Source organism: Molothrus ater, chromosome 1, assembly GCF_012460135.2.
Source record: "Molothrus ater isolate BHLD 08-10-18 breed brown headed cowbird chromosome 1, BPBGC_Mater_1.1, whole genome shotgun sequence".
NCBI classification, from domain to species: Eukaryota; Metazoa; Chordata; class Aves; order Passeriformes; family Icteridae; genus Molothrus; species Molothrus ater.
Window position 1 is genome coordinate 18,956,523 of NC_050478.2, and position 27,670 is coordinate 18,984,192.

Consider the following 27,670-nt stretch of genomic DNA (forward strand, 5'->3'; position numbering starts at 1 on the left):
CCCTGCTTTTCTCCTTCCCCTAGTTCAGTCTTTTTCTATTATTCACTCTGGGCCCAAACTTGTACACAGCATTTTAATAGCCTTATGTTATAAAACCAAAATTAAAGTAATGATATATAATAAAAAGCCTAGTAGACTAATTACAGTATTGAATTAATTATTATCTTATTTCACTTTGTTCTATACCTAATTCAGGTCTGGGTTTTTAATCCCTGTTTATACTGTAATTTTGAGAGAAAGAATCTACTTAGGAATAAGAGAGATACTTAGGAATAGTATATATAAAATCAAGAAATAAAAATTGTCAGATAAGCAGTTGATTTCTAAAGTGTTGCCTTGAACATGTTAGCAGTAAAATGCAAGTAGTTCTGTTTAAATGTTGTGCTTTGTGTATCTTCTGGTGGGGATTACACCTATATGACAGAATACAGCTCTTGGCATCTTCATTTCTGGATATCTTTGCAGCATGTACTAAATAGCAGTCATTATTCAGAAATTTGCATTTGTGCAGCTTAGTTGGTACATAATTTTGTGTTTAATTTTATTTTTTCTTCCAAAATGCGTGCAATTCTTGTAATGGTTAAGGTATAGATTGATGTCAGTGCTACAGTATAGCTCCAAGACTGCAATTTAAAGCTACTTTAGAAAAATACAATTCTTCAGACATGGTGAAGCTGAAGTTGAATGGAAGTCCTATTAGGAGTGAATTGCATGTAAATATTAATAAGGGAAGAGTTCCTAGCAAGTCCTGAGTTTGGGAAATTGAGCATGATAATTTGCTGAAATTATGTCTGTCTTGAAGATATGCAGATGCAATAATTTTCAGTTTTCAGTTGAACTTTTAAATGGTGCAGAAGGTGCCTGGGCTAGGTTTAAAGCAGGAAGTGTTTGCAAGTATTGGCAAATGTCATTGTAATGGATGTATGGTAATGAAAGGAGTTAAGATGAAAGATGAATTGGACTGAATGGCTGTTAAGTCATTTAGGCTGGGCTGGTTGCAGGTTTGGTTGTTAGATGTCTCAAATTACATTGCCTTAGTTCCTACACTTGGTTGGCTGCCTACAGATCTTCAAAAAGTTCAGGGAATGGTTTCTCACGATTTGCTTTGTTTTCCTCTTTTTCAGGATGCTTCATCTGCAGACATTCGGAAGGCATATCGAAAGCTTTCTCTGGTTCTACACCCAGACAAGAATAAAGATGAAAATGCAGAAATACAGTTTAGGCAAGTAAGTAAAATGTGTGGCAATAAAACTTTCAGGGGAAAACAGAATTTTTATGTCGATGTTGTTTTAGTAAGAACAGTGATACACCTTTGAAATTAGTAAGTTAAACATTGAATTACAGTTCTGCTGATGTAGACTAAAACCAAGTACACTTTTTTGGAATTAACTTTTTCAATAACTTGTATTTCATATTTACCTGTATATTAAAAATAATTTGAACATAATGCTTATACACTTAGGAGGTAAATATGTTTTGCACTTGCAAAAGCAGTGGGGAAAATTTTGGATGAGTTCTCAACACAAGTCCTAGATAGGCATAATTTAATGAAAATAATTCATTTTAGTTATTTTTGAATATTTGTAGAGTGAAATAACATGACTTTGTAATTAGCTCTACCTTTAAAAACATACCTCAGGCTGAACTCAGCTTACTTGATTTTAGCAAGATCTTCAGGATTTTCTACCTGAGACAAGACTTGGTTTGACAGATGTGAGAATGGGAAGAAAGTCTTGTATAAGAGTTGCTTGTTTCTGTCTGATGACATTTGTATATTAATATATTACTGTTTCTTTTGCACACTGGGTTTGCCTCTTAGTGGTGTAGGGAAAAGTAAAAACTAGCAAAGGTCATTTGTTGGCAAATGTAAAAATGATACTACTGTTCAAAATTTATAAATTCAGTCATAAAGTAAAATTTTTCTGTGTTTTTTTTTGGTGTTTTGTTTATTTGTTTTAGTTGGTGGCCATCTATGAGGTTTTAAAGGATGAAGAAAGGAGGCAGAGGTGAGTTAAATTGCACAGGTTTTTAAATAAAGCATTCATACCAGTGCTGTATTCAAGCTCTATTTGACTTAATTGTAACACTTCAGATTATTCTTTTGCATAATTTCGGTTTGTAAAATCTATGTAATTGTTTAATTAAAGATTGTATATGGCTTAAATGTCAAAGTGGTGTTTTTGCATGACATACTGTTTTTTCTCCTTTAAAATTAGTACTTGAAAACTTTGAAAACTAGCTGTTATTTCAAGCAATTTTAAAAAATACTTAACAGCTATGTCAGCTTTTTTGCTCAGTTGTCAATTTTTAAAAACTGCGATTAAAAAATATTGGCCATTTATTCAAATGTCAGTAATACCTCCCTGTATCAGTAAAAGGCTTGTTGCATGATATTTAGGGATTATTTCCTCTGTATGCTGTCTTCAGCATTGTTTTCTGTTGCTTAGTTCATAGGGTTTTTTTTTTTTTCTTTCAGATGTAATAGTGGAAGCTTTTAAATATTTTTTAATAAATGCCAGTTGTCCTTGCTGGTTCAGGAGCTGTTCCAGCAGTACCTGAAGGGTAGGATAAGGAACTGGAAACCTGGGGCTAATTTACTTTCTGGAAGATTATTTTGAACTTTTTTTCCTGTTTTTAAACAAATAGGAGTTTCAACCAATGATTATCAGAAAAACTGAGACACTGAAAGACTTTTGCTTTTGGGTTGGTGTTTTAGTAGATCATCTTTCAGCTTACAAGTCTTTAAACGGGGTTTTATGAGACATTTCTTGAAGGGATTTTGGCTTTGTAGATGTCTTGGCAGGAGTCCAGGGTTTATAGTACAGATTATCTACTTTTTTGATAATCCCCTTTTCAAGTGTCATGAAAATGTACTTCATGGAAGCACTTTTGGAAATTTGTGGGGTTTTTTATTTCATCCTTCTAAAGAGAATTTAATTGTGAAGTTACACTTAACAAAAGTTTAAAAAATGTTAGCTAAATGATTTCAGGCCACTTAAAGTGAATTATCCCCCAGATCTTCCCAACTTTTTGTTAGTAGCATTGTTTGCATGCACTTCAGAGTGTTGTTTCTCTGAAACTTAGTTCCATCGTGGAACTTGTAGGAATTTCCTTGCAACTGTAATAGAAGTTTTTTGCATGAAACTGTGATACAGTAGCTTGCAAAAACTGTGGTTTAAGCCTTGCATACATTACAAAGGTGACTAACTTACTCAAATATTGTTAATTACTGCATCAGCGATTCAATGAGAAGCTAAAGCAGCAGCAGATTGTTCTATCTTAGATTAGTGATTTAATTGTCACTAACTTATTTTTTACATAGGCAATGTCATATTTTTCTTGCACAATGTGGATGTATGTTTGATACTGATTTTATAGTTGAATTAATAGAAATGTGGTGGATTAAACAGTGTTTATTTTCGGAGGATTTTCTGGAAATAATATACAGAGTTTAGAAATAACCTGTAGAGCAGAGCTGTATGGTCTCATTGCTTGCAAAGCCCTGTATTGATCAGGTTTATTGCACAGTGTAATGATAATCTCTCAGCTGAGCTCGTAAATGGAGGGTGGCCTGTAAGGCGTTGTTGTAGCACGTTTCCAATACAGGTCTTCAGTAAGTGTGATAGGAGCTGCTCTCCCTGTTCTGTTGGTTCTGTTGTTAGGTAACTCGAGCCTTACTTGCAGCTGCACAGCAAAGGAAAGGGTGGGAGTTACTGCTTTTTGGAATCTTTCTACTTTACATGTTGATATTTGGTTTGAATTGCGTGAGGCAAGGGACAGAGTGAAATAGGCTCAAAGCTGACTCAGTGCCCCCTCTGCACTGGGCAGAAACCACTGCAGCCTCCTGCTGGCAGTTGGGTGGGAATCCCTTCCCAGCACCTGAATGCTTTGGGGCAGGGTTTGTACCACTGAGAGGAGAGCGAGCTGCAGGCTCCTGCTCTGTGCAGGAGCAGCTGTACCTGGCTCTTACTGTTCCTCTCAAAAGTGATGTAATCATTCCTGGTATGTGTACAGAGAGTGGAGCCAGCAAGAGCAGGAATAAGGTCCTGCACTGTATGAGAGAGTGATGAACTCATTTTGAAACAATAAAATCCCTTCTCCGTGAATGTCATTCTTGGTGAATGTCAGAGGTGTTGTTCGTTTGTGTGAGTACAGAAACAGTGTTTAAAAAGGCAGATCTGTTGGCCAGCTACATGTAATTATTTTTCTAAAGCCTTTGCATTTTCTTATTTATCAGTGAATTTTTACTTTATCTGATGGCAGAAGCCTTTGTTAAAATATTACAGTTACTCTACTGACAGTGGTACAACTGGGCTTTAAAACATGGTTTTCATTTTTGAGAAAGTCATATAGTTGCTCATGAAGTACACCAGTATCATTAGTAGTACTGCAGAATATGGTAGTTACTACCATGTTAGGACTTCTCTCCTACACACTTTGGAGTGAAACATGATCAAAGCATTCAAATATTCTGACAATAAACATACATGCAGCATCATTTAATGTAGCACTGTTTAACATTAAATTATCAAATTAAACATTATTAAATTAAACATATATGCAGCAGAACACAATATTTTATGCTTTTATACACTCTCCAGTGTGAAATTCTACAGAAAATTTTCTCTTTAGCTTATGTAGAGATGGGTGCATTTCCTGCCATACACTTCACCTTTAGGGCATTTGTTGGTAAATCAATTTGACAGTGATAAATTTTATTAGCCTTTGATTATCTCAGTTTATGAAAAATAATTTTATGCACTTTGGTTAATTGTAATTAGACATAAAAGAAATCTTAGGTCTTAATTTCATTGTTTGTTACCGTTATAAGGAGCTTTTTTTGCCTACCAGGCCTATCCTCTGTAACAATGTTGGCTTGATTACAGGAAACAAAACATTTGCAAAGGGATCAAAATACACTTGTGTAGAGTAAGAAAGGTGTCTATCTTAGTTCTCATTAATAATTAAATATCTGTATTTGTAGGTATAATTGTTCTGGCTGATGTTGTGCTGGAGGTCTTTGACAGCTTGAGGAAAATAGGCCTCCCAAAATAAAAACCACCAGGGCAATCTTTCTATAGTTCAGAATAGTCCTCATTAATTCAAGGTTATAGTATATAAACTATATCAGATCTCTGAAATTATTTGAAATATGAAATGCAGTGGCTCTCTTAAAGGGAAAAGTAAATTATAATTATATTAAGATGGATGATACTGTAATTAGTTACTACAGTTAATTGATTTTTTTACTTGCAATGTAATTGATTCACAAAGAACTCTAAAAAGTATTTTATGAAATAAAATAGAAAAAAAAGAAATGTTCATAATCTTGCAGTTTGTTACTTTTAATACAGGACTACCAAGTCTTTATAGACTGCTGAGTTTTAAAACAAATACTCAGCATGGTTTTAAATGGGGAATGGTTTTGGCTTTCTATTTCTGTACCGGTGCTTTGGGGTTTTTGTAGCTTGTTGACTGCTACATTTCAGAGACAACTGGTAGGCATACTCATATGTGAAAAATTTGCTGTATTCTGTGCGCATATGTTTGTGCAAGAAATCCTGCAAATGTATCTTTTCTTTTCAGCTTGTTTTTTTTTCCTACATAGAGTTACAATTAATATAGGTTGCCAAAAGAATGCTTTGTAATTAAATTCCAAATGTAGTTCTTGATGCACACAGATTAACTGTCTTTCATAGTTAATATAAGTGTCTATACAGGAAATCTTTTATGAGAAACTTACCTTTAATTGAATCACATTTGAAATTTGAAAAATTAAGATTTAAAATTATGGGAGCTACTGATTTTCAGTAGGATCATTTTCCAGTTGAAAACCTAAAAATCATTGATATCTTTATTTTTCAAATACAGAGCTTAATTACTATTGAAAGCAGTGATTTATCTTTTAACAGTATATATTCTAAAAAGTGGGTTATAATAGAAGTGATCTTTCCTTAAAATGGCCAGTCGTGTGAGCCATAATGCTCATTGATAGTAAAATCAATAGAGCATTGATTCCGAGCCTTAATCCGTGGGGGCTGTTGTTCAGAGCAGCGACGTAGCCTGGTAAATACCCAGGGCTGTTTAAAGCACTTAATGCAAGAGGCTCTGCTGTCTTCATTTATTTTTTTCTTAACAGATAATTTATAATAGAATATGCTTGCCAATGTTAGTTTGAAGCCTTGGTTTACATATTACTGCATTGTTACCATCAGTATATATGGACTTTATTTAATCGGTAGCCACTTTTTCAGCGCATCAATTAACAACCCTTAGTATATATAAGAAGGCAACTGCTTAATAAGTGTATATTAAATTAGGTTGTACGTGTATTTCTCTGAAGATTTCACAGGAAGAGCATCTTATGTAAAACCTTGTTATCAACCTAATTTGTTTTAAAGATGGTTCTGTTTCTAAAATATTCTCTTCTATTATCACTAAAATCTTGTAAATGTTGTAATATTTTTAAAGGCTAAAACATCTCCTTATTTCTTAAACAAAATTAGGTAGAAATTTTAATTTTAAAATAACATCATAAGCAATTTTTCTGAACAGAGTTTGTATTAAGGTGTCAGTAGTTAATTTGTTTTGACTTACTGGGAAAGGGAAGAAGTTATTAGTTCAAATTTTACAATAATAGATCTTAACTTTAGTATTCTCATAGTTTTAATGGAAGATAGAATTTTGTAATATGAATTTTACTTCTGGTATCATTCAGAACACAGCAGAATCCTGAGGTGTTAAATCCTTTATGCAGACATAATGGTGCCAACTTGAACAAATGTTTCATCAGAAGTTAGCTTTTCAGATATGCACTATAGTAAGGTATATTTTTTTAATTGAAAACCGCTGCTTCTTTTTCTGCTTAAAATGAATTTGCTTCTGGAAATAAATTTTTTAGTACATCTTCAAGGTATCAATTTAATAACTATCAAAGTAGCTAGTGCAGTTGTTGCATTTAAATTGATTTACATGTCAAGACTGGCAGTTTAGCAGCTGCGCTATTATTCCTGGATTGGTCAATTTACTTGAGAAAAACCTACTACTGAGTTCTACTGACCTGCATGACAATATAGGCCCTATTTCTATTCCTGTAATTAGGCCTGCGACTAACTCAGAATATTTTTAATTAAAATATTTTGGTCAATGTGTTGCACCAAATTAGGCCTTTCAGTGCAGATTTAATTCTGGAAATGGTGTGATTAGAATATGTAATGAGTTGTGTTCAATTTAAGATTAACAGGTTGTGCATCTTGAACATACAGATTTATGAGTTTACTGTAGAGATTTTTTGTTTGAAACTTTACTCTGAAGAGTTAATTTAAAAAAAATTTGGTTTGCATGTTTGTGGTTTGTTTATTTTTAAATTGTTAAAATACTGTAAATAAAAGACCTCAGACATTTTAAGATCCTTCAAGACATTTGTGTGAAGGAAAAGGGATTGTCATAAAATAGTTTCTGTGCAGTTGGTAGGGTTAGTAATTAAAAAGTTTTAAAATAGATTGATTTTCAAGACAGTGTTTCAAATAGAAAATCAAAAAGTGGTGAACTTCATTTTCAAACATCAATATCAAGCCTCTAATTTAAGCTCTTATCTTACAAAGAAGGTATGATAAGTCTGGCATGTTTTTATCTAATGGATTTTGTGGTACTGAAGGACAAAAACAAAAAGCAGAGATGCTTCTCCCCTCCCCCCAGCACTTGTGCATTTAATTTGTAAAAGAAAAAAGGGTTTCTAGTGTTTGAGACATTTGTTCTTGGCTACATATTTAGTTCTTCGTGGGTTGTTACTTACTTCGATCACGGAGACCTGCCCACTGATTACAGAGCACGTAGAACACATTTCTGGAAGTCTCTTACTTCAGAAGTGAATGAACTTGGGAGGGGAGGGGGGCAAGGGTTGCAGGAACATTTGAATTTTTTTTTCCCCCTGTGCCCCAGTGATTGGAGCCTGTTTGTTTCCACATGCAAGCCTATCTGCTGACAAAACAAGGCATTACTCTCTAAAAAAAAAATTACTAAATGATCTTTTGTGTGTGTATTATTCAAGCACTCTGTGGATTATCTTTTGTTTTATAATTGGATGGTTTGGCTTATTTCATTTTTAGCTCTCCATGAAAGCCTGTTATGTTTGCTACTGTAGGTATGATGATATTCTGATCAATGGACTACCAGATTGGCGACAGCCTGTGTTCTACTACAGGCGGGTGAGAAAAATGAGCAATGCTGAGCTGGCATTACTCTTGTTCATTATACTCACAGTGGGTCATTATGCTGTGGTTTGGTCAATCTACCTGGAAAAACAGCTGGTAAGTATTGGTAATAAATCAAACTTGCTTCAATTATTAGCACTGAATTTCCTGTAGAAGTTTGCGTATATAGATAGATAGATACCTCTGCCCCTGGTTTGAATTTGGGCTTTTCATATTTTAAAAATATTATATTTAAAATTATGATAATTACAGAAGGAGATATTCAGCATCTCAGAAATGATGATCTAACAATGACTTAATTTTTCTAGAATTGGTAATAAATTGCAAGAGCTGGTCCTGGGTTTTTATCTGGAAGGAAGAAGAGAAAAAGTCTATCATTTGTTGATGAAGAATCATATGCTACTGTAGTCATATCTAAGGTTTAAAAATAAACAGGTTTTATTTGTTTAAAAGTGATACTTGATTTGCCTTTGTTCTAAGCTAAATGCTTTTTTGTTTTGTTTGTTTTTTTAACGGGGTGGGAATTGGTAAGCAGTATAAATCACATTATTTTTTGATAATTTTATACAAGTCTGTTGCACTTAGTAGACTAAGAAAAAAAACTAACCATAACTTGAAAAATATTCATACATTAGCATCTATTTACTTTTTTATTTTCCACTGCATTATTGAAGTTGATGAATGAGAAAGGAGGCAAGTTGAATGCTTTCTCCTCTTAGAAAACTTTGATTGCTATGGAGATACACATGAGTGACAGAACTGGACTTCATGTGTGTTTAAAGACTGGATACCATGGCAACAGTTATTGTTAAGATAGATCATTTTACTTAATCATGTAGGACCCCAGATACATTTGCATAAATGCTACTCTAGTGTTTACCCTTCACAGTAGAGTCCCAGTAACATTTGTGGTTTACATGCTAATGATAACCTGTAACCGTAGTTCTTTCTACATCAAGGATGAACTGCTTAGCAGAAAAAAGAGGGAAAAGAAGAAAAAAACAGGCAGCAGGAGTACAGAGGAAGCCAAACTTGCTGCTCTAGACAAAAATGAAAGGTGGGAAAGAACTCTCTTGTTTTGTGCATTTTAAAACATTCTGTCAGCTACTGATACAGTTATCTCGTTTTCTTTTTGCATCTTTGAAATATTCTGTAAGAAGAACAACTGTATTTGTAGTAAGAGCCATTGCTGATATAAAGTGTGCCAGTGTGTGTTTTCAGGTTTGGATTTGTAAATAAACACGTGGTGTTTATTCAGCAGATCAATAATCATTGAAAGATTAAGGCTGAATTTAAGGCTTCTGTCTTATAAAAGGATATTATTTTTACAAGTTGATTTTAGGAGATTTTAGAACTTTTTCCCTCTTTAAGGGTTTTTGCCTTTGATTACAATTAACAAATTTCAATTTATTTGAGCTTCAATTTATTCCTCTTCCAAGCAAGGAGTTCTTATGGGGTTTTAATGCTTGTCTGATTAAATGCTTTTTATCTGATTAACTTAAAAATGAGTGTGTTGGTGAAGGCTTCTAACACATTGTTTGTCAAGGAATACATAAGGAAATAGTGACTTTCAGGACACTCCAAAAGATACCACTATTTCTTCTATTGATTCATAGAAAGAAATAAAGGGTTTAAATAGTTCACACAGCAGGGGCATGAACTGGATCAATGAGGGATGGAGATCAGAGACCATTCTGCCTGTCGTCTTTCTTGATGACATCAGTGAGTAATGCTCCAGTGAACTGCAAATGACATTAATTTTTATGTATTGTTTTGTTTATGCTACAGTCTTCATATCTGGTTGTCAGCACTCGTGAACACTTGGTTGAAGCTTGAGTGGTTTTTTGGTTTGGTTTTTTATTTAAACTAAAGTGATTATGTGGCTTATGAATTTATTTTCTTGAAGAAAAGTCCTTTTAGAAGATCAAAATACAGAAATAATTCGAAGTTAGCTGTTAGATATTTTGAATCAAATGTTTAAAATGTATCTTTATTATTATGTAGTCAGACATTTTTATGGGAGTTGACAAGTGCTAATCATCTTAAAGATAATGGGAAAGTTCTGGCTTTGAGATTGTGTGGCAATAATGAAAAACCTACCATTTTATTTGACTGCAGGGTACTGGACAAACCACAATGGCATGACTTACTTCCGTGCAAGCTGGGAATATGGTTCTGTCTCACAGTGAAAGCTTTACCTCAGTTATTCCAGGTAACAGTAATGATGTTAAATTGTGTTACTTAATTTTTCTTGACGGTGTTATTATGCATAATCAGATGTGTAATGCTTGTTCTTAATTAATTTTTTGGCTCAAACACATAGCATATATATATATATATATATATATATATATAAAGAATTACTCTTTGGAGGCAAATTTGATATCAAAAGTTCATGGAAATATGAATGTATTTTAAATGCATATTAATCTTAACGAGCTAGGGAAGCAGTTTCTGTTAGGCAAAACTACAGAATAAATGATGGGAGAGGGTTGAGGGGGAGATGGATGTATATCCATCTAATTAGGAATACCAATGTTTAAGTGATGTTAACAAAAGTACTTTAATCTCAAATCAGCAAATGCTGTACTTTCATAGCAAATTTTAATATGCCATTTAAATTTGGGATAGCAGTGAAATTACTTTTTTAAATGGAGTTTCTTTCTTTAATTCATTGGATAATGATACAAATTGATACCTGAAATTGCTGAAGTAAAACAACAAAGGTATGGTTGTAATTTAGAAACATCAATGTGGCAGCCTTGCTCATGGTTATTGTGTTTTAATCAAATACTATCAACAGTAAAACCTAGCTGGCATTCAACCAATGGAAGTATTGTCAAATTAGTTACCAGAATAACTTTTTTAATATCACCTGCTCTTTCTTGGCATCTTCCTTAAATACAGTATTTTGTTTTTAATACCTTTGTCACTGGTAATATAGATCTGGCAATGTGAGATGGATTTTTCTTTGATTTACAGAAATATTGAGTATTCTTTTAAAAGTATAAGTAGTACAAATGGCATCAGTATTTGTGGTTTGTCTCTGTTCAAGCTAGAAAAAGACTATAGTTATAATTCCTACTCTCTTATTTAAACACTTGTAAAAGTTATAAATACAGTAATGCCTGGTCTTCCAGCATCCATTTTTATAGCTTTTAACTTTTCCTACAAACAGAGCCAAAGTTAATCTCTCTCTCTCTCTCTCTCTCTCTCTAAAATTTTCATCGGAACATTGGGGCTGTTATATTAAAAAAACCTTTATTTTTACAAGTTTGTAAAGCAAGTTGATTATGCTTAATCAACTGTTGTGGCCAAATTAAGCTTTGATGTTCATTCCTCATCAAGGGGAGTCAGATAGAAAATAATTAGGATCAGCAAACTTTTTTTGCTGCATTTTTGAAACTTAATTCGTAATTATAGTACTTTCCATTTTGCTTTCATTGCAAAATTTTTAAAATCACACAATATAGTAAGATTAGTGAATAATTGAAAATTTGGACTTCTTATGGCTTCTTATAATTTTTATGATATTAAAATAGTGTTATGTCAGTATGGGAGGTTTCAGGTTTGTTGTTCAAAAAGCGGCTCCTATGCCTGTCAGAATTGGCAGAAAGAAATTACAAAATAATGATGTTTCATGCTTTGTTGAACTTAGCCCTTGTTTGGATTCCTATTCCATTAAATTAATAGTAGTGGAAAAAGACCTGTCCAGTAACTCCTGGAATATTGGAGACCATCAACCAGGGATTTGGTGGCAGGGGAAGCATGTTGTGGTGGAATTCAGAGCAGGAAGGCTTTGAAGCAAAGAGGAAGGAAAGAGACAGGGATTCTAGAATAAATTGGCCCATATAGAAATGACACTACTGCTCAACTGCAGGGTTTGTTTTGTTGTTGTTTATTGTGACCTGCTAGTTACATGAGTTAAAATGTACCGAACTATAAATAATCTTCAATGTTAAAACTATTCAGGACTTCAGGTGACTAAAATAAATTATTCTGGCTTATTATTTATTAATTAGTTAACAATACTTAAAGAAGTATCACCCCTTCTGAAGAGCATAAGAGCAGTTGGAGCTGTGTTCTGAAATGACAGTTGAAAAGATACCTGGTGTGTTGTAACTACCTTGACAGAGAGACCTCTGGGTTCTTTTTGATTTTGATGTATATTTAACATTTTGGCAAGATCTGCCTTAATGACCAACATGGAGCAAAAAGTTATCTGTACTTGTATGATTATACCCTGGTACAGAGGTCCTGTTTTAAATCTGAGTGCTTTTTTCTTCAGTAATGCACAGGCTTGAGATTTCAGGATACTTAATGCTTTTAATAAAAGTGAAATCACTAAGGCAGAAGATGAAGGATCCTACAGATACTGAGTAGTGTCACGTGTCATATTGCAAGTGGTTGGCATCAGGATGGATGCCACAGATTTTAGTTGTTTATTTGTTTTAATTTAAATTATTTCTCCAGTCATTTAAGGGCCAACAAATCGTTTTCAAAATCAGTTGTTCAGTTGCAACTAATCCAGTTGTAGCTGAACTTCTGGAAATGCATCCATGTTTAAAGGAACCATGATTGGGACAGGAAGGGGAAAATTTAGCAGCGCTTTTAGGTGAATGTTGCTCTGCCACTGAGTTTTTCAAAGCCCTGCCAGTAAAACAGTTGAACTGTTCCCTCAAACTAACAAAACAGAAGCACATGCTTGTAACAGACACAAGTTCTTCCTCAGAGGAGACTTTATTAAAAAAATCCCCAAACTAATCAAACATAACAGCATAACAACAATAGCAACAAATAAAACTTTTTAGCCCTTCTTGTATTGATTTTTTTTTTTTTTTTTTACCTAGCATCCATCTCTCCCCCTATTAGTTAATGTGAATATTCTTCTTGCAACAGCTGTGTCTGAGAATTCAGGTTGCTGAGCTTCTGCTCATGCCTGGCTCTCATTTATCCAATTGAGTGTCTTTCTCCTACTTCCCTTCCTCCTTCAAAATGTCAGATTTCAGAAGGAGGCACTTAAAATAATTAAGGTGGGCCTTCACTAAAGAAAAATGCTTTGTTTGCATGCCCTTGTGATGGCCTATGCCATTTTATTGTAGCCTGCATTTTATGTCAAGAAATTGGAAGAAAAATGTGTGAGGGGAGGATGAGAGAAACTAAGAAAAGAGCAGGTTTTTTAACTGTTGACAATTGTATTTTGAGAGAAACTACATAGATTTTTATATCCACACACTGAGTTTAGTTACATTTAGGAGTGAAAACAGCATTTTAAAGTTTGTTTGAAGAACCAAAGGGAGAAAAATGCATAAAATGTATCATAAATCAAATATGTGTGCTGTGAGGGAAACATTAAGTGGAGTGTAAATTACATTGCCTATTACCAAGTTTAATTCTTATAATGTAGGATAAGAAAAAAATAGAAAAAGAATGAAAATTGTTTCTAAGGCCATTTTAGCTAATGCTTTCATGAGAATGACCTGGAAAAAGACAATGTATTTTAAAAAAAAGGAGATCAAAAACCTCCAAAAACTCAATTAAAATGCTTGTTGAAACAGAAATTTCTTCTTAGAATGAAATAAACCAGCTACATGAGGTGTGCAAGAATTTCAGTTCAAATTGTGTATGTAATACAGTTGTGTTAAGTGTACTTATGTTTTGAGGGAGAGCTGCCATAAGTAAATTGCAGTTTATTCCAAAAGCAGCTGACTAGAGGGTGGTTTTTTTGGATTTCTGGACATATAACTTAAGAAAAGTGGTCTTTTTGAAAAATGCTTTTAATTATTCTTCACAAAATTTTTCCTTCAGAAATCAGAAGATAGGCATGTTTCTTAGTGGTCCTGTCAACTTTACCTCCACACTGATGTGGTGAAGTTTAGCAGTGAATGTCTTTATTTTTACACCGACTGAATTGTGAGCCTGCTGTTGTCCTGAGGGCAATGGAGCAGAAGGCATTTTTGTTTGTTTCAACAGAAATGGTTTCTTGTTAAGAAAATAAAGTTTCCTTCTTCTACTGTAATCCTGTAGGTGTAGAGCACACACCCTCACAGTGAGCTGTTGGAGGAGAACTGGTGGCTCACCAGTAATGAGAAGCCAGTTTGAGCTCAGTACATAGTTGCACTGGATATTATAACCTAGTGAGATTATCAACAATGCTTTCAATTACAATTGAAACTTGTGTTTATAAAGACCTTTGTGTAGCACAAAGTGAATTAAAACAAAAAAGCCAGTAATTTATTTTTATGTAGACTACCAGATGGTAATTACTGTAGCAGATTTAGTAGTCTGGAATAGATTCAAACTAGTGACCCAGAGGTGTTTAATTTCTTGGCATTTTTTCCTCAGGTTTTCTTTTAATCCATGATCACAATTCAACACCTGTTTAGAGATGGTTCAGCTTTGGCCTTAAATGGATTGGCAGTGTGTCATTAAACTCAAGAAGCTTTGCCAGCAGGGCATCTCCTTTGGCAAGTTAGCTTCCAAGCAAGATTTGATTAGGTCAGCAAATGTATTTGTGAGTTGTTTCTGTCTTCACATGTGACTTTATATGAAATTGTGTGAGATTAAAACAAAATTTATTGCATTTAATAACATATGCCTTAAAAAAAAAAGAATTATTCAAGTCAGTAAGGTTAAATATCTCTCTATTTCCCAGCTTTACAGGGTTTTGAGGGTTTTGACATGTTCCAATTTACTGTAGAGTACCAATGTTGGTATAATTTGTGGGGAGCGAGCAATTGCCGGATGTATGGCACGAGTGATTGCCCATTTGCTCTGTTTCTTGCTATTTCACAGCTGTTGGGAGAACCAAAGTAAGGATGAAGCTCTTGACCCTGAGGTCAATTAGAAGCTTAGAAGCAGGTCAGAGGAGAGTGGATGATGAAACAAGTATTCTGGATGTATGCAAGTGAGCAAAAATAATTTGTGTCTAACAGGGTACTGCTTGAGGCTCTGGAGGAAGAATGTGCTGCAAAAATACTAAAAGTTTTAAATAAATGTAAGAGAGTGAAGAAATTTGCTTTTAATTGCCTGCTGTGCTGTGGCAGCTTCTTTGTATCACTGTAAGTCTACATATCCTACCACATGATCGTGAGTAGCTGGTGTGTAGGAGGCAATAGTGGCTCTCAATTATTGCTGCTGGTCTGCTGTGGTATGAGGCTTCATGGGGTGTGAAATGGGTCCCAGAGAGGCCTTGCAGCACTGACCTCTGTTTCCCCTTCTGGCTGCCTTTGTCTCCCCACTGGGCACATGGAATTCCCAGCAGAGCCTGCAGTGGCACAGCCAGCTGCTGGTCACACGGTGCAGGGTTGGGAACCACACCACAACTGCCCACGGCTGTACACAGCTGAAGAGCCTCCCCACACCTGGGATTGTTCTACAGGCAAAGCATGATTTTTTGTTTATAAAGGAGGAAGTAATGCAATTCCTATTTGTTTATTAGATTGCCTTTGGGCAAAAAGGTAAAAATGCCAAAGAAAAGTATAAATCATAATGTTCGACTCTTTTTAAAACATTATTTCTTACCATAACACATTGATATCACTAGTACAGAATCCTATCCAAAGAGTATTTTTGCTTTGGTGTAATGGCTGGAATTTTTATTGCTTAGAAATAGCAAATTGAAGGAGGGCTGGTGGAGTAAATTTAATTTAACTCTTTTTTTCTCTCTTTTCAATACAAATTGCTTATAATAATACTGTGCTCAAAAAGACAAAAAAAAATTGGTTCAATAGCTCCATGAAAGTATTTTTATGTAATAAAAATTAGTCCAAAGAAAATTATTTCAGTATACTGACTTTAAGTATGCTTGTGAGAAATTTTTTTCAATTAAGTGTGCATTTTGTTTGTATCAGTCTCATATCCAAAGAACTAAAATGTGAACTATTTCTATCACAAAACCTGAAATTAAGATTCTCATACAGCAAATTGTTTCAAGTTGTTTGCTTTCTTTTTCCTAATCTCCAGTTTCTTTTGAGGTAGACCAGAAAGCCAGGAGGACTTAATATTTACTGGAGGGGAAAATACCCAAAGAACGAAAACCCAAAAACCACAAAGCAAACAAACAGCAAAGCCTCATCACCCTCCCCAAAAATCAAGGAGAAACCAATTGGCTGAATCTTACTCATAATGGAAGTTTTTATTTATAGAATTAGTACAGTTTGAATAAACACTGTATCTCTTGATTTAAAAACAACAAACAAAAAAACACCTAAAACCCCAACCAAGACCTCAAACCCTAAAACAAACAAACGAAAGAAACCCTTGAATGTTCAGTATCAGGGATTTCTGTATTTCTGCATAACTCAGGGTCAGCTTTAGACAATCTCAATTTAATAACATGAGATGATACTGATATAAAGAGAGAAACTGTATTTTCAAGAATTTTTCAGTATTCTTTATTCTTATTTGTGATTAAATATGACGCTATTCACAGGATTTCCCATATATAACAGTTTAAATATAAATAGCAGAATTTTGCATTTCAAATACATTCTTTTTTTCATTCTGTTCCTTTTTGGAAAGTATATATCTGAACTTATAATAAATCAGCATATATCAGCCCTTTTCTTTATTCTTCATGCTTAACTAATTACATGTTATACTGCTTTAGTGGTGAGAAGAAATAATATATTTGTTTTGGTGTTTTTTTGAAAATGTCTTAAACTCCTGCAAATGAGAACGTATTTCTGATTAGGTAAGGTGGAGTTAGTTAGAACTGTTCAAAGCTTTGTATTTGTTTCTCTTTTCTCTGTATCTTTCCACCCAGAGGTATGAAAATATTACTTTTCTTACCTGTATTATGTCTTGAAGGTGAAGTATACATTAAGTATAGAATGTTGATGTTTTGAGATATAAAATTGTTACTGAATCATGGGGAAGGAACCTTAGATTGGAAGAGACTGTATCTGTCTTGTCAGTGTCTTTAGGGCCCTAAAATACTTGTATTGAGACAAAATGACTGCTTAAATTTATCACTTTGGAAAAGTAAAAAATCTGAGCATAAATCTATTTTTAAATACTTACACTACCAAAACAGAATATTCTTGAAAATGAAAATTCCTATTTAGACTGATGGAAAGCTAATGAAGAATGAATTGAAAGGCGCTTATTTACATTAAGGCAGAACTTTTCTTCAAAGAACTTCCTATGTTAAATGTTTTTCCAGTGGTTTTTCATTTTGACCTATAAGGTCTAATTCACATAAAATTTGTGTCTGTGATTAAAGTCTTTACTCAGGTATGCCTTTTAATTTTTCTTTACAACCTGTAGAGCCATTCTTATTTGTTTATGAGATGGATTTGATTTTAAAATGTTCAAAATCCATTTGGTGTTAAGCTTTTTGTTATTTTTTTTTCTTTGCTTTTCTTTATATGTATACATTTGTGTATGCTTCAAAGTGTGTCGTTTCCCCTTTTTTTTGTTATTATGGTCACAGCCATAATAATCTTACTGATAAGATAAAAGACTGATGCTGCCTTTATTACCTGCATATTACTCCATTTCTAGTGATAATCCATTCTATATCTATAAAGCAACAATTCTACCATATTTCATTTACGTGCTTCTGACTAGTTTTCTTTGTTGTTCAGCTATTGTGTCTCATTTTCATCTGAGCCACATTTCCAATTGTTCTGTGATTGACATGCTGGAGAGATTGACAGTTACCCCCTAGTGCCTGCTGTCTGGAGATCCCACAAGCAATAATGGATTTTACACCAGAATTTAGCATCAAATATTGGCTTTCAGTGTCAAATGGGTTAAATTCAAATGCCACTTAATTGTAGCCATTTTGAAATCATAGCCTTAAACAGAAGTGGTTTTTGGATATCCATAAGTCTGAATCCTGTGTATGCCACACACCCAAACGTCTCAAACTCAGCAGAAATGAACTATTGCATTTATGGCTGTTTCTGTTTCTTAATTTTTCAAGTAGGCCAAACCTCGAGAGTATAAGGAAAGTTTCCAGTATGGTAGGGAATTCTTATTTCAGGTAAACCAAAAAGAGAACCAGTGCTGATTCTAATTTTGTGATTCAAATATGTCTCCTCAAAGCCTACATATCTGCTGTTAATGCTAGTCCTGCTTTAACTACACTTTTTTTTAGCCACAACTCTACTTTAAAAAAACCCTTTTTCCCAATCCTAAAAGTATTAGCATGTGAAACAGGTCTCTTCTGTTATGTTCCAGAAGCAAAAAGTTATGTAAACCCTTTGAAATTACTTTTGTGTGCAGAGATTTCCTACATAAAACTGGCAAAAAACTCCCCAAAACTTGCTATTTCCTGTACACAGAAAGAAAAAAAAAAAGAAAAAAAGAGTAAGTGGTGTTTTGGAAGGAGGTGGAACTTTACTGATCTTTTGTGGGAATTTGTCAGAGTTGTTCTTCAAGCATCCTGACTTTATCAATGAGATGTCTCCAAACCACTACAAAGTTCTGCTCAGAGCTTGGTCATGATTCCTGTCATGTGCTCTCCAGCCTCCTTCAAGTAGCTTTGAAAGGGTAGATGCAAGTGTAACATGAAGAACAACTTTGCAGGGAGAGTGGGATGATTTCTACCATAAGCTAGATTAGCTATTTTCTTTTCAAGGTTTCTTAAGGTGTCTTGTTTCATGTTGATGATAGCAGGTTTTGTTTAAAAATATTTACTACCATAAAAATGTTTACTACCATTCTACAATACATTCTGCATTCAAATTTAAGTTACCCTTTATCTGTAAAAAGTGGTACTGTTAGTGTAATAATACCAAAAATTATTTTTGGGTAGGAAGATCTAAGATTAGCTCTATCAAATACTATAATTAATTTTTGTGTAATACAATAGACATTCTGCGTGATTGATAAAGATAAATAACAATTTCTCTATTTCAGCGTTTGTAGTATGGATTCCTTGTTTTTGAATGAGTATAGAAATCTCTTAAACTGGTGAGAGTAAGGAAACTTTTCAGCAATCTGGTTGTTCATATTGGAAAGCTTTCAACAGAAATCTATAATAACTCGTTCATCAGATTTTGGAAGGGTGTACATTATTGTGGTGTATGTGTGACAGGACTTCTAGTTTTATGTGTACATTTGCTTTATAGATCTCAGATTAGAATCTAATCCTTGGAGAAAAAAAAGTGTATTTTCAACACTTTAATAGCAATGTAGAAGTTGGTTTAAAAAAAAAAGGGGGGGGGGGAACAAGCTGGCACATGCAGTTAGTGTTACCTTAATGAGTTCACATTGAGGTGATTGCTGCCTAGCACTTGCCTTTGTTTGTCCCTGCACACACTACTCTAATTAAAAACATCTTTTTCTCCCTTGAACTTCCAGATTGCTGATTTGAGCAAGTGGGTGCATGCTCTCTGCAAAGCTGAGGTAGTTTCTCCAACCATTTTGCTTTTCAGGTTGTCAATGAGCATCAGAGTCTATAATATCAACACTATTACATTTGAGTCTTTATTACACAAATTCTATGTTTTAGACTGAAAATTGCTGTAACTCAAGGAAACAAATATATCTTAATTATTTTTTTTGTGAGGTTAAGTGAGAACTTAAAACAGAGCCATTGCAATTACTTGTTTGTATAAGGATGCTAATGCCATTGCAACGTTTTCTTAAAGGATGCCAGACAATTATATGTAGAATATAAAGAAACAAAAATGAAGGAGAAAGAAGATGCCCTGGCTAAGGCTGAACTTGAAACACTTCAGAGTGAGTTTTTACCACTGTCTTAATAAACAAAGATGTAATACAATATACCTTCTACATTGGATGTATATGAACACTTTTCTAACCTTCTAAAATACATGCTTTATATATTTCTCTACTGCTGTTAAATTTAAATAAGCTTTTAATTTTGTGGCTAATTTTGCAGTAGGCTGCTGGTTTGCTCCTATAGAAACATACAACTCAGGTGATCAGTTAGATTATAGCAAGAAGAATATATCTTGCTAGAAATGTTGCTTTATGGGAGGGGAAGATCTCAAATGTACTGTACATTTTCAGAAGTGGCCTCTTGGGTTTTTGAGCATTTTTGTATTCTCATTGTTTGTAATTTTTTTTAAATAATATGTTTAATAATTCTTTTGTTCATTTTGAGTTGATTTTTGTGATAGAAAGTGACAATTATTTGAATTTCCAAAAGGATGGATGCAGACTTCAGAGGTGGATTTGTGCTGTTGTTCAAATAAATATTTAAAGTTTTTTTTATACTCTTATAAAATAAAAGACCAGAGAAGGCAATTAACATTTTCTTTAATAAAGCATTCAGAATAATTATAGGTGGCTTTTCCTTTCCTTCTTTCAGTTATTTGCTTTTGACAATTATTAAACTTACCCTCTTCTGAAGACAGTTTTAACAGTTTTTTGTCCATGTTTGTATGTGCATGCTTGCTTTATTTACTGTACTTAAGTATTTGTTTTAAGTATTATGTGCATGCTTTTAAGTTCCTTTATTCTGACAAGTGCATTGAGTGCTTTGTGATAATTTAGTAGCTTGGAGTAACCATCAGCCTTTAGGTACTTAAAATACAGCTGCATTATTTATATTTACAAAGTAGCTAAATTTTGTAAAATCAGCGAAGAGATCCAGTTCTAGCAATAATTCCCGACTTATCACTAGCTGAATCTATTTTGGGAAAATGGATAACATTCAGCATCTCAGTGAGCATCATGGACCCAGGCCAAATCTAGCAAAATAGTGCATATAATGCTTGTTAGGAAGGCCTGCCATTATGTTTGAGATACCAGCCACAAAATGGGTCCTTGAAAAGGGTCTTGACTCGGGTTATTAAAAACTTGTTAAATTGTCAGATAGTAATGTATTACCATTGTTCAAAATAGCTGGCATGCATTCCTCATTGAAACCTGTGAACTGCTGTGAGTTTAAAAAGGACTAGTTTTTGAAAAATGAAGGGCAAATGAAAGTGTAAAGTTATTAACATCATATTGTGCACGTTCCTGTGTGTCACTGAAAGGCCACATGTGAAAACTTTTAAGTATTTCCCTGCTGCCAGGTGTATTGTGAGAGTCACTTTTTTTATTGTTACCTCCATTAGCAGTGCCCATCCCTGAGAGGTGCAAGTTTGGCCTTCCAAGTCACCCCTGACCTCTCCTAGAAGCACCACCCTGTCCCCTGTCACGCTGCTGGGTGCCCCACGGTGTAACTGCCCTGTCTGCCAGGTGACCCAGTGTCACTCGTGTGACTGCCATGTCCAGGTGACCCAGTGTCACTCATGTGAGCAGGGGCCAGGCCTTACCAGGCTCACTGGCATCCTGCCCTTCCCTCGTAGGCTTGCTGGCAGGGAGCAGGCAGGATTGAGAATCACCGCCTGTAATTAGCAGAGTTTGAGATTTGGCATGGAATTATTTGGTCAGCCATAGCAGTGCTATAGCTGGGCAGCAGAATGAGCTGTCAGTTACCTTTTTTTCTAATAAGTAAGACTCCCAAGAGAGAAACAAGAGATGCATCCATGTTACTGTAGGCAAAAAAAAATTATATCATTTTTAACTGAAGCTTGCATGCAAAGCATCTGCTAAATTTGCTTATTTCATTATGTTGCTCTGCGTTGTCATATCACAATTAGCATAGAAAGGTTATAAATCACCAAATGTGCATTTTGTTTGTTTGTCCCCATTCTTCTTAATTTTAGACACTATCTCTGGGATGCAAGGTCATAATAAAGGTTCTGTCTATTTAATTGAGTAAACATATCTCTCATGCTGATTAGCAATAGCTGTTTTACAGTGCTTGTTTTTTTTCATGCCCTGACTGCTGGTTTGCCCCCTTGTCTGTCTGCTTTCCTGCTGAAACTGTGCAGTATTCTGTAGGCAGCTTGAACTAAAACCAGAGTAAGGTACTGAAGGAGGAAAATGTAGTTTGCTGAACAGGAAAGAGAGGACAATATTGAGATGTCAATAAAGTTCTATTTTTGGGAAGGAATGTGAAGAAATAATTTCTTGGTAAGTTAATATTATGCACTTTTGATTTATTTTTCTGGCACTTTTGCAGTGTTTCTTATCACTTCTCAATCCATCCAAAATTGTCATTACTACCTTAATAAAATATAGCAACTTTACCTTACAAAAATAGAGCAATTTATAATACAATCTTAGTTTTCTAGGAAATAGGGTTTTGTAGGAATTAAAGGGAGTTGTGTATTTTAGGCACAAAAGTAATGTTGCATTACATTTTCTGATGCATTTTTCACATTTAGATGCAAGAACACAAAGTTTTATTTTTAAATGGAAGTGCTTTAATTAATAAACTTTCTTCCAACTTCTCCGTCTTCTGTCATGTCACATCTGTGATCCCCACATCAGGGAGTGGTTCTTTCCCAATGAATAGCCCTGTTCCTCATAGTCATGGGATGCAAAGTACAGTAGGTGTTAGCTGCACTGAATAGGCATTATTAAACTGAGATGATATAGGCATACAATCTGGATAGATCACTCAGTTTTTAAATTTAAATTGCAAGGTTTGAGTAGTTATCAGGACAAATTCTAGCAGCTCTCAAGCTGTTTTTGCATGGAGTACTTCTTTCAATGATGTCCATTTTGGGGGAAACACATCTATTTTTCTTGCTTTATACTAAGCCTTGGCAGTTACTTTCCATTCTTCTGAGTTTGTTTTCCCTGACATTCAGCAGGAAAACTTAAATTTGTTTTTAAAATACGTCTTTTTTAAAAAAAAGGTGCCTGCTAAGTATTGCAGGTGAACTCTTCACTGGCATCCCAGTTAGGAAATATATTTGCATTGTAAATCCAGAATTCTTGCCATGATGTACAAGGCATCTGGAACAATCTATGGCAGGAAACTGTTTTTTTTTTCTAGTTATAAACAATGTTGAATAGTATGTGGGGTTTTCTGCTTTTTCCTTACCCCCATCTGTCAAGCTTTAACTCAAGTACGAAATTACAAGCCCTATGGCTGCTTGATGAGCTGCCTATGTCAGGCTTTTATGATGTGGTAGTCTCTTCACAAGGTCTTACAGCACTCTTACCCAAGTGCCTGCCACCAAACATCCAGAGCTGTAATGAAACCTTTAATGCATTTGATCAGGTTTGGTTAGGCTTGGTTGGTCACCTTTCCTCACAGCTTGGAATACAGCATGCTGCTTGCATAGCTTTTTGTATTGTTTCATGAAACCTAGGGATAGGAAACATCATTAGGTCATTTAGTACAGTGGGTCTATTTCAGACTCTTACAGGTGAAAATCAGTGGAAAAGACTGATTCTCCTGACTTGTCTTACTTGACTTGTACCAGTGGTGCACTTCAGCATTGCACTTCCTTGTTACTCAAGATACAACACTGATCAATAAACCTTGAGATGCCTTCTGTTCTTCATGGTTTGTTCAGATAATTAATTTTGCTACTGTATAGTTATATCCTAATTTCAGTATGAATTTCTCCAGATTTGGCTTTCAGTTGTTCATTATTAGCATGTCTGTGCCTAAAAAAAAATCTATTATCTGCAGGTTTTCTTAACATAGAGCCTTTCTTGATCCCTTAATTTCTGTGGATCTTCTGTACTTGATTTAGTTTTGCAATGTATCTAGAAGTATTGGGCCTTGGGTTTGTATATAATGTTCTAAAGTTTGTTATCTTCTGATTATAAAATCATGTTTCTTCTGTGGTTCTGTGGTTACAGAATCACAAGTTATATTAGTTCCCGTTGCTCTGATAGCTCATTTTGGATTGCTTGTCCATCATAACTGCAAGCCCTGATATCAAAGGTTCCTTGACCCCTAAGTCCCTTCTAAGTGCAGATGTGGCATAAGGCCCTCAACTGTATAATTTTCAAAAACACTTTTGATTTGATTGGTCCCAGACTACCAGCCAGTCCATGTTCCTACTTCTTCTTGTGCTTTCCTCTTCACTGTGAACCATTTGGAATAAATTTGTAGAATCTAACACTTCGCTGAAGGTTACTCTCCTTCCAAATAATTGATAAATATATTGGATAATTGTGTTTAGTATTAATCTCTGCCAAAATGCAGTGTTGACATGGCTGCTGAGTAATGATTTGCTGACACGCAGGTTCAGAGAAAATTAATTTATGCAATGCACGCTTTTTTGGTTGGTGTGGGTGTGAATGTTTTCTGATCACTTAATTGTTACCTCTGAAGCCTAATTATGGCAAACTATGTCTCATCCATTTCACTGATTGTTTTGGCAGGCCTGCTGAAAGAATTTTGAACTTTCAAGCTTGTGTATTTCTCCCAGTTGTTTCAACTAGGCTTGTGTGATATACCTCTCCCCACAAAACTTGCTTTAGACTTTATTTTTGTGGAATATTTTCCATACAGTGCATGAGGCTCATTTGAGAGAGGCATGCATGCTTCATTATATGCATTTGTTGGACGGCAAACTAATGCTCAAATATTGGAGCCTTGTTTCTAATCCTTTTATATTTTGGGGGAATTGGAAGTTTTGGGAAGGGTAGATCTTCAGAAAAAAAGATGAAAGTTATAAAAAGCTGTAGCTTGGGAGTTTTTTGTAGCTGAGGATGCATTCATCCCTGAGCATGTCTTCAGTCAGTTTGCTCAAAAATAAACTAGCTTGTATGTCCCAGTACAGAAGATGTGTGTATCTGTCTCTAATTCTTGATATGTTCATGTAATCCCATTGACTTTGAGTATAGAAATGTGTACCTTTTTTTAAGCATATGTGTGTTTGCCCTGTATTTGCATTGATATTGAACATAATTTGCTCCATTTTCTCAGTAGACTGTCAAAACCTTAGTACAATTTTTTTCCAGACTTCTGGGTTCTTTGTGTTCTGTCTGACTGTGTTACTGTATGTGTAAGTGAATTTTTCTCTTGTCATGTTTTCAACAAATTTTAGTGCTACAAATGCTTTGGTTGTCTTTCATAGTTGCATAGGTAAGTGAACTGTGTTGAAAAAAGAGATCTCAGTGCAGTATCTTACTGATTTGCCCAAAAGATGTTTGCTGTCTACCTTTTTGTGTGGTCATATTTCTTGCTTACTAATGCATGAGATATCAGGCAGTTTGTCCCTTTAATTTTCAAGATATCACTGTCTTTTTTTGACTGTATTTTCTGTGAATTCTTTCTCATGCTTAAAGCTTAGAAGCCTTGCAGAGAGAGAGAGCTACAACTTGATGTGTCAAAATTTCTTTGCAGAAGTTCAGTGCTTAGTTTTGGTTTTATTTCTTCCTCTGTGAAGCAGTTGCTTTTTTTTTTGTGGAAAAATTCTCTGAGTTCTTTATTTTAAGATCAGCTAACATGTAAAATCAATATAATTTTTTCTGAAAACTTCAAAGTGCAGGACCTCTGATACTCGTTATGGAAAAAGCATCACTGTTTTACTACATGGCACTTGATCCATAAAGTCTAGCAGATTCCTTATCTGACAGTATCTTAATGCATGATGTATCTTAAAGCAAATAACCATTAGCTAGATACTATTAATTCTGCCAGTGATAAAATTGATGTAGTAACAAGGTGGAAGAACTAATGAGGAAGTGTCTGATTATGTGCAAGTGATTCATTAGACTTCAAAACTCTGATCATGGCACCATAAACTAGTAAAATGTAGAGCCATTAGAAGAATAGTATTGGAGGCCTTTAGAAACATATAATTTTGTACTTTAGGGGAGTTAACTAATTGTTATCTGCAATGTCTGGGCATCCCAGTGATAGGTCTGTTTATATGCTGTTCAAACACAGGGGATGTAACTGCAGCTCTCTTTTTTTAACTCTTAGTTAACAACTACACATTCAATTTTATTCTTCTGATAAAGAATTTGATAGTTCTAAAGGTGAAAAATACTTGTAGAAAATTAGACTTTTTGCAGTATGAATGCAGGAAATTATAAAACAAAATCCCTTCAGCTAAAAAAGACGAGAACTCTGTAAAAGTTATGAGTCGTGTAAAATACTGATCAATTGACATTGGACTGGTAGATATCAAACAGTTTCCAGTGTGTTTATGATCTTGGATTCCATATGCACAGAAACCAAATTCCATTTGTTTTTAAAATTCTATTTAATAGACTAAAAAAGTTACTACACTGTAATTTGGCAATTAAAGTACATTATCTTCCCAAAAATAGTAATGAGAGTAAGTTTTTAATTTACCCTATTGAAGTCAGACTCTGTTTTACCAAGATTGTTTTCTCTCCCCTTTGTTTACTTGTATGAGTGCCAGTAACTCTGGTTATAGTGAAGATTTGCTGGATATTGGTGCCCGCTGTGGTCTGACTGTGTCTCCAGCAGATACTGAGCTCGCTGTCACAGAATTGAGAGGAATCTCCATTCTAGGAAATCTTTACTGTATGTTTCTCCTGCATTTTGGTTAGGTTTGTGTGCAACAATATTAAAACAATATTTGAGACCGGAGGAGAAAAATGTCTTTTTAAAGCCTGTTCTGTTATAGTAGATGGCCTAAAACCAGCAGCATTAGAAAATGACACTAAATATTAAGGGAACACTTGTGTTTCAAAACTCTGAATCACAGCTGCAGTTGTCACTGCTGTCAGCACAATCAAACACATCCTTACTTTAGGTCCTGGTGGTGGGCAGCTGCACCAACTTCCTGGCTGTCTGTCAAGCCTCAGCAGATACAGGATTCAGCCGTCTAGGCATCATCCAGTATTTCGAAAACCTGATCCATATTCTCTTCAGGGCAAAGTGCCTGGTCAGGTCAGAAGTGTCTTTTAGGCTGCCAACTGAATTGCTGATAGTGAAGAGATAACATGAAGGAAGGAGGTTTTCTTCCTGAGTATCTCTTGTGGACTTCTGTTGTTTGGCTGAAATAGTTCCAGTGGTCTGTTTTGCTTTCTCAATATTCACCTGAAGGAGCGCCAGGGCTTGGCTGCCTTAATTTGAGGCTTCATACTACTAAACATAACTTCTGAAATTCCTCTGTCTAAAATAGTTTAAGATATTACCATTAAACTGCTTTTATGTGCTTTCATGTTCTAAAAAGGGGCTTTGAAAATTCTGAGGTGAAACTGTTCTTGGTAGGTTATTGGAAGCCCTATGTCAAAGGTGCTGTGACTTCATTTTTATTTATTTATTTTTTTAATTCAATATGACAGCCATTGTGGTATCAAGAGATATGCTGAACTCCTTCATCTTTTTGTATATGCATGGGAGACAGTAGAGATAAGATTTTTTTAATTCTGGTTGAGTGCTTGTTTGAGGTTGTACAGCCATCTTCTCTAGGTGGGATTTCTCGTTCTTTTGATAGTCAGCAAACAGCAGGGTGTCTTATCTGTGTTAGGTCTTCCTCTGTCACTTAACAGCCTGAAGAAAGCCTAGATACTGTCTTTGATACCTCATTTTAAAGTGGAGCACAGTGTTCTCTGGAAATAGTTACAGAATTACTTCCAAAACTACAGCAAGAGCGTAGATGACCTATTCCAGGCTATGCTCTTCATTTTTAAATGTTGGTCAGAAGATTTCAGGCTTTAACTATTTGCATATTTTGATGGGGAAAATTAATAAG

General features: G+C 34.7%; 1 protein-coding gene across 1 annotated transcript in view; it reads left to right on the plus strand.

Moving 5' to 3' along the window:
* Positions 1–27,670, plus strand: part of DNAJC1 (DnaJ heat shock protein family (Hsp40) member C1) — a 107,107-nt gene that overhangs the window by 36,556 nt on the left and 42,881 nt on the right. The window contains exons 2-7 of the mRNA XM_036406943.2: positions 1,125–1,226; positions 1,960–2,006; positions 8,144–8,309; positions 9,173–9,270; positions 10,332–10,425; positions 19,817–19,907. Of these exons, the coding sequence (XP_036262836.1) occupies positions 1,125–1,226; positions 1,960–2,006; positions 8,144–8,309; positions 9,173–9,270; positions 10,332–10,425; positions 19,817–19,907 (598 nt within the window). The remainder of the gene's footprint in view (positions 1–1,124; positions 1,227–1,959; positions 2,007–8,143; positions 8,310–9,172; positions 9,271–10,331; positions 10,426–19,816; positions 19,908–27,670) is intronic.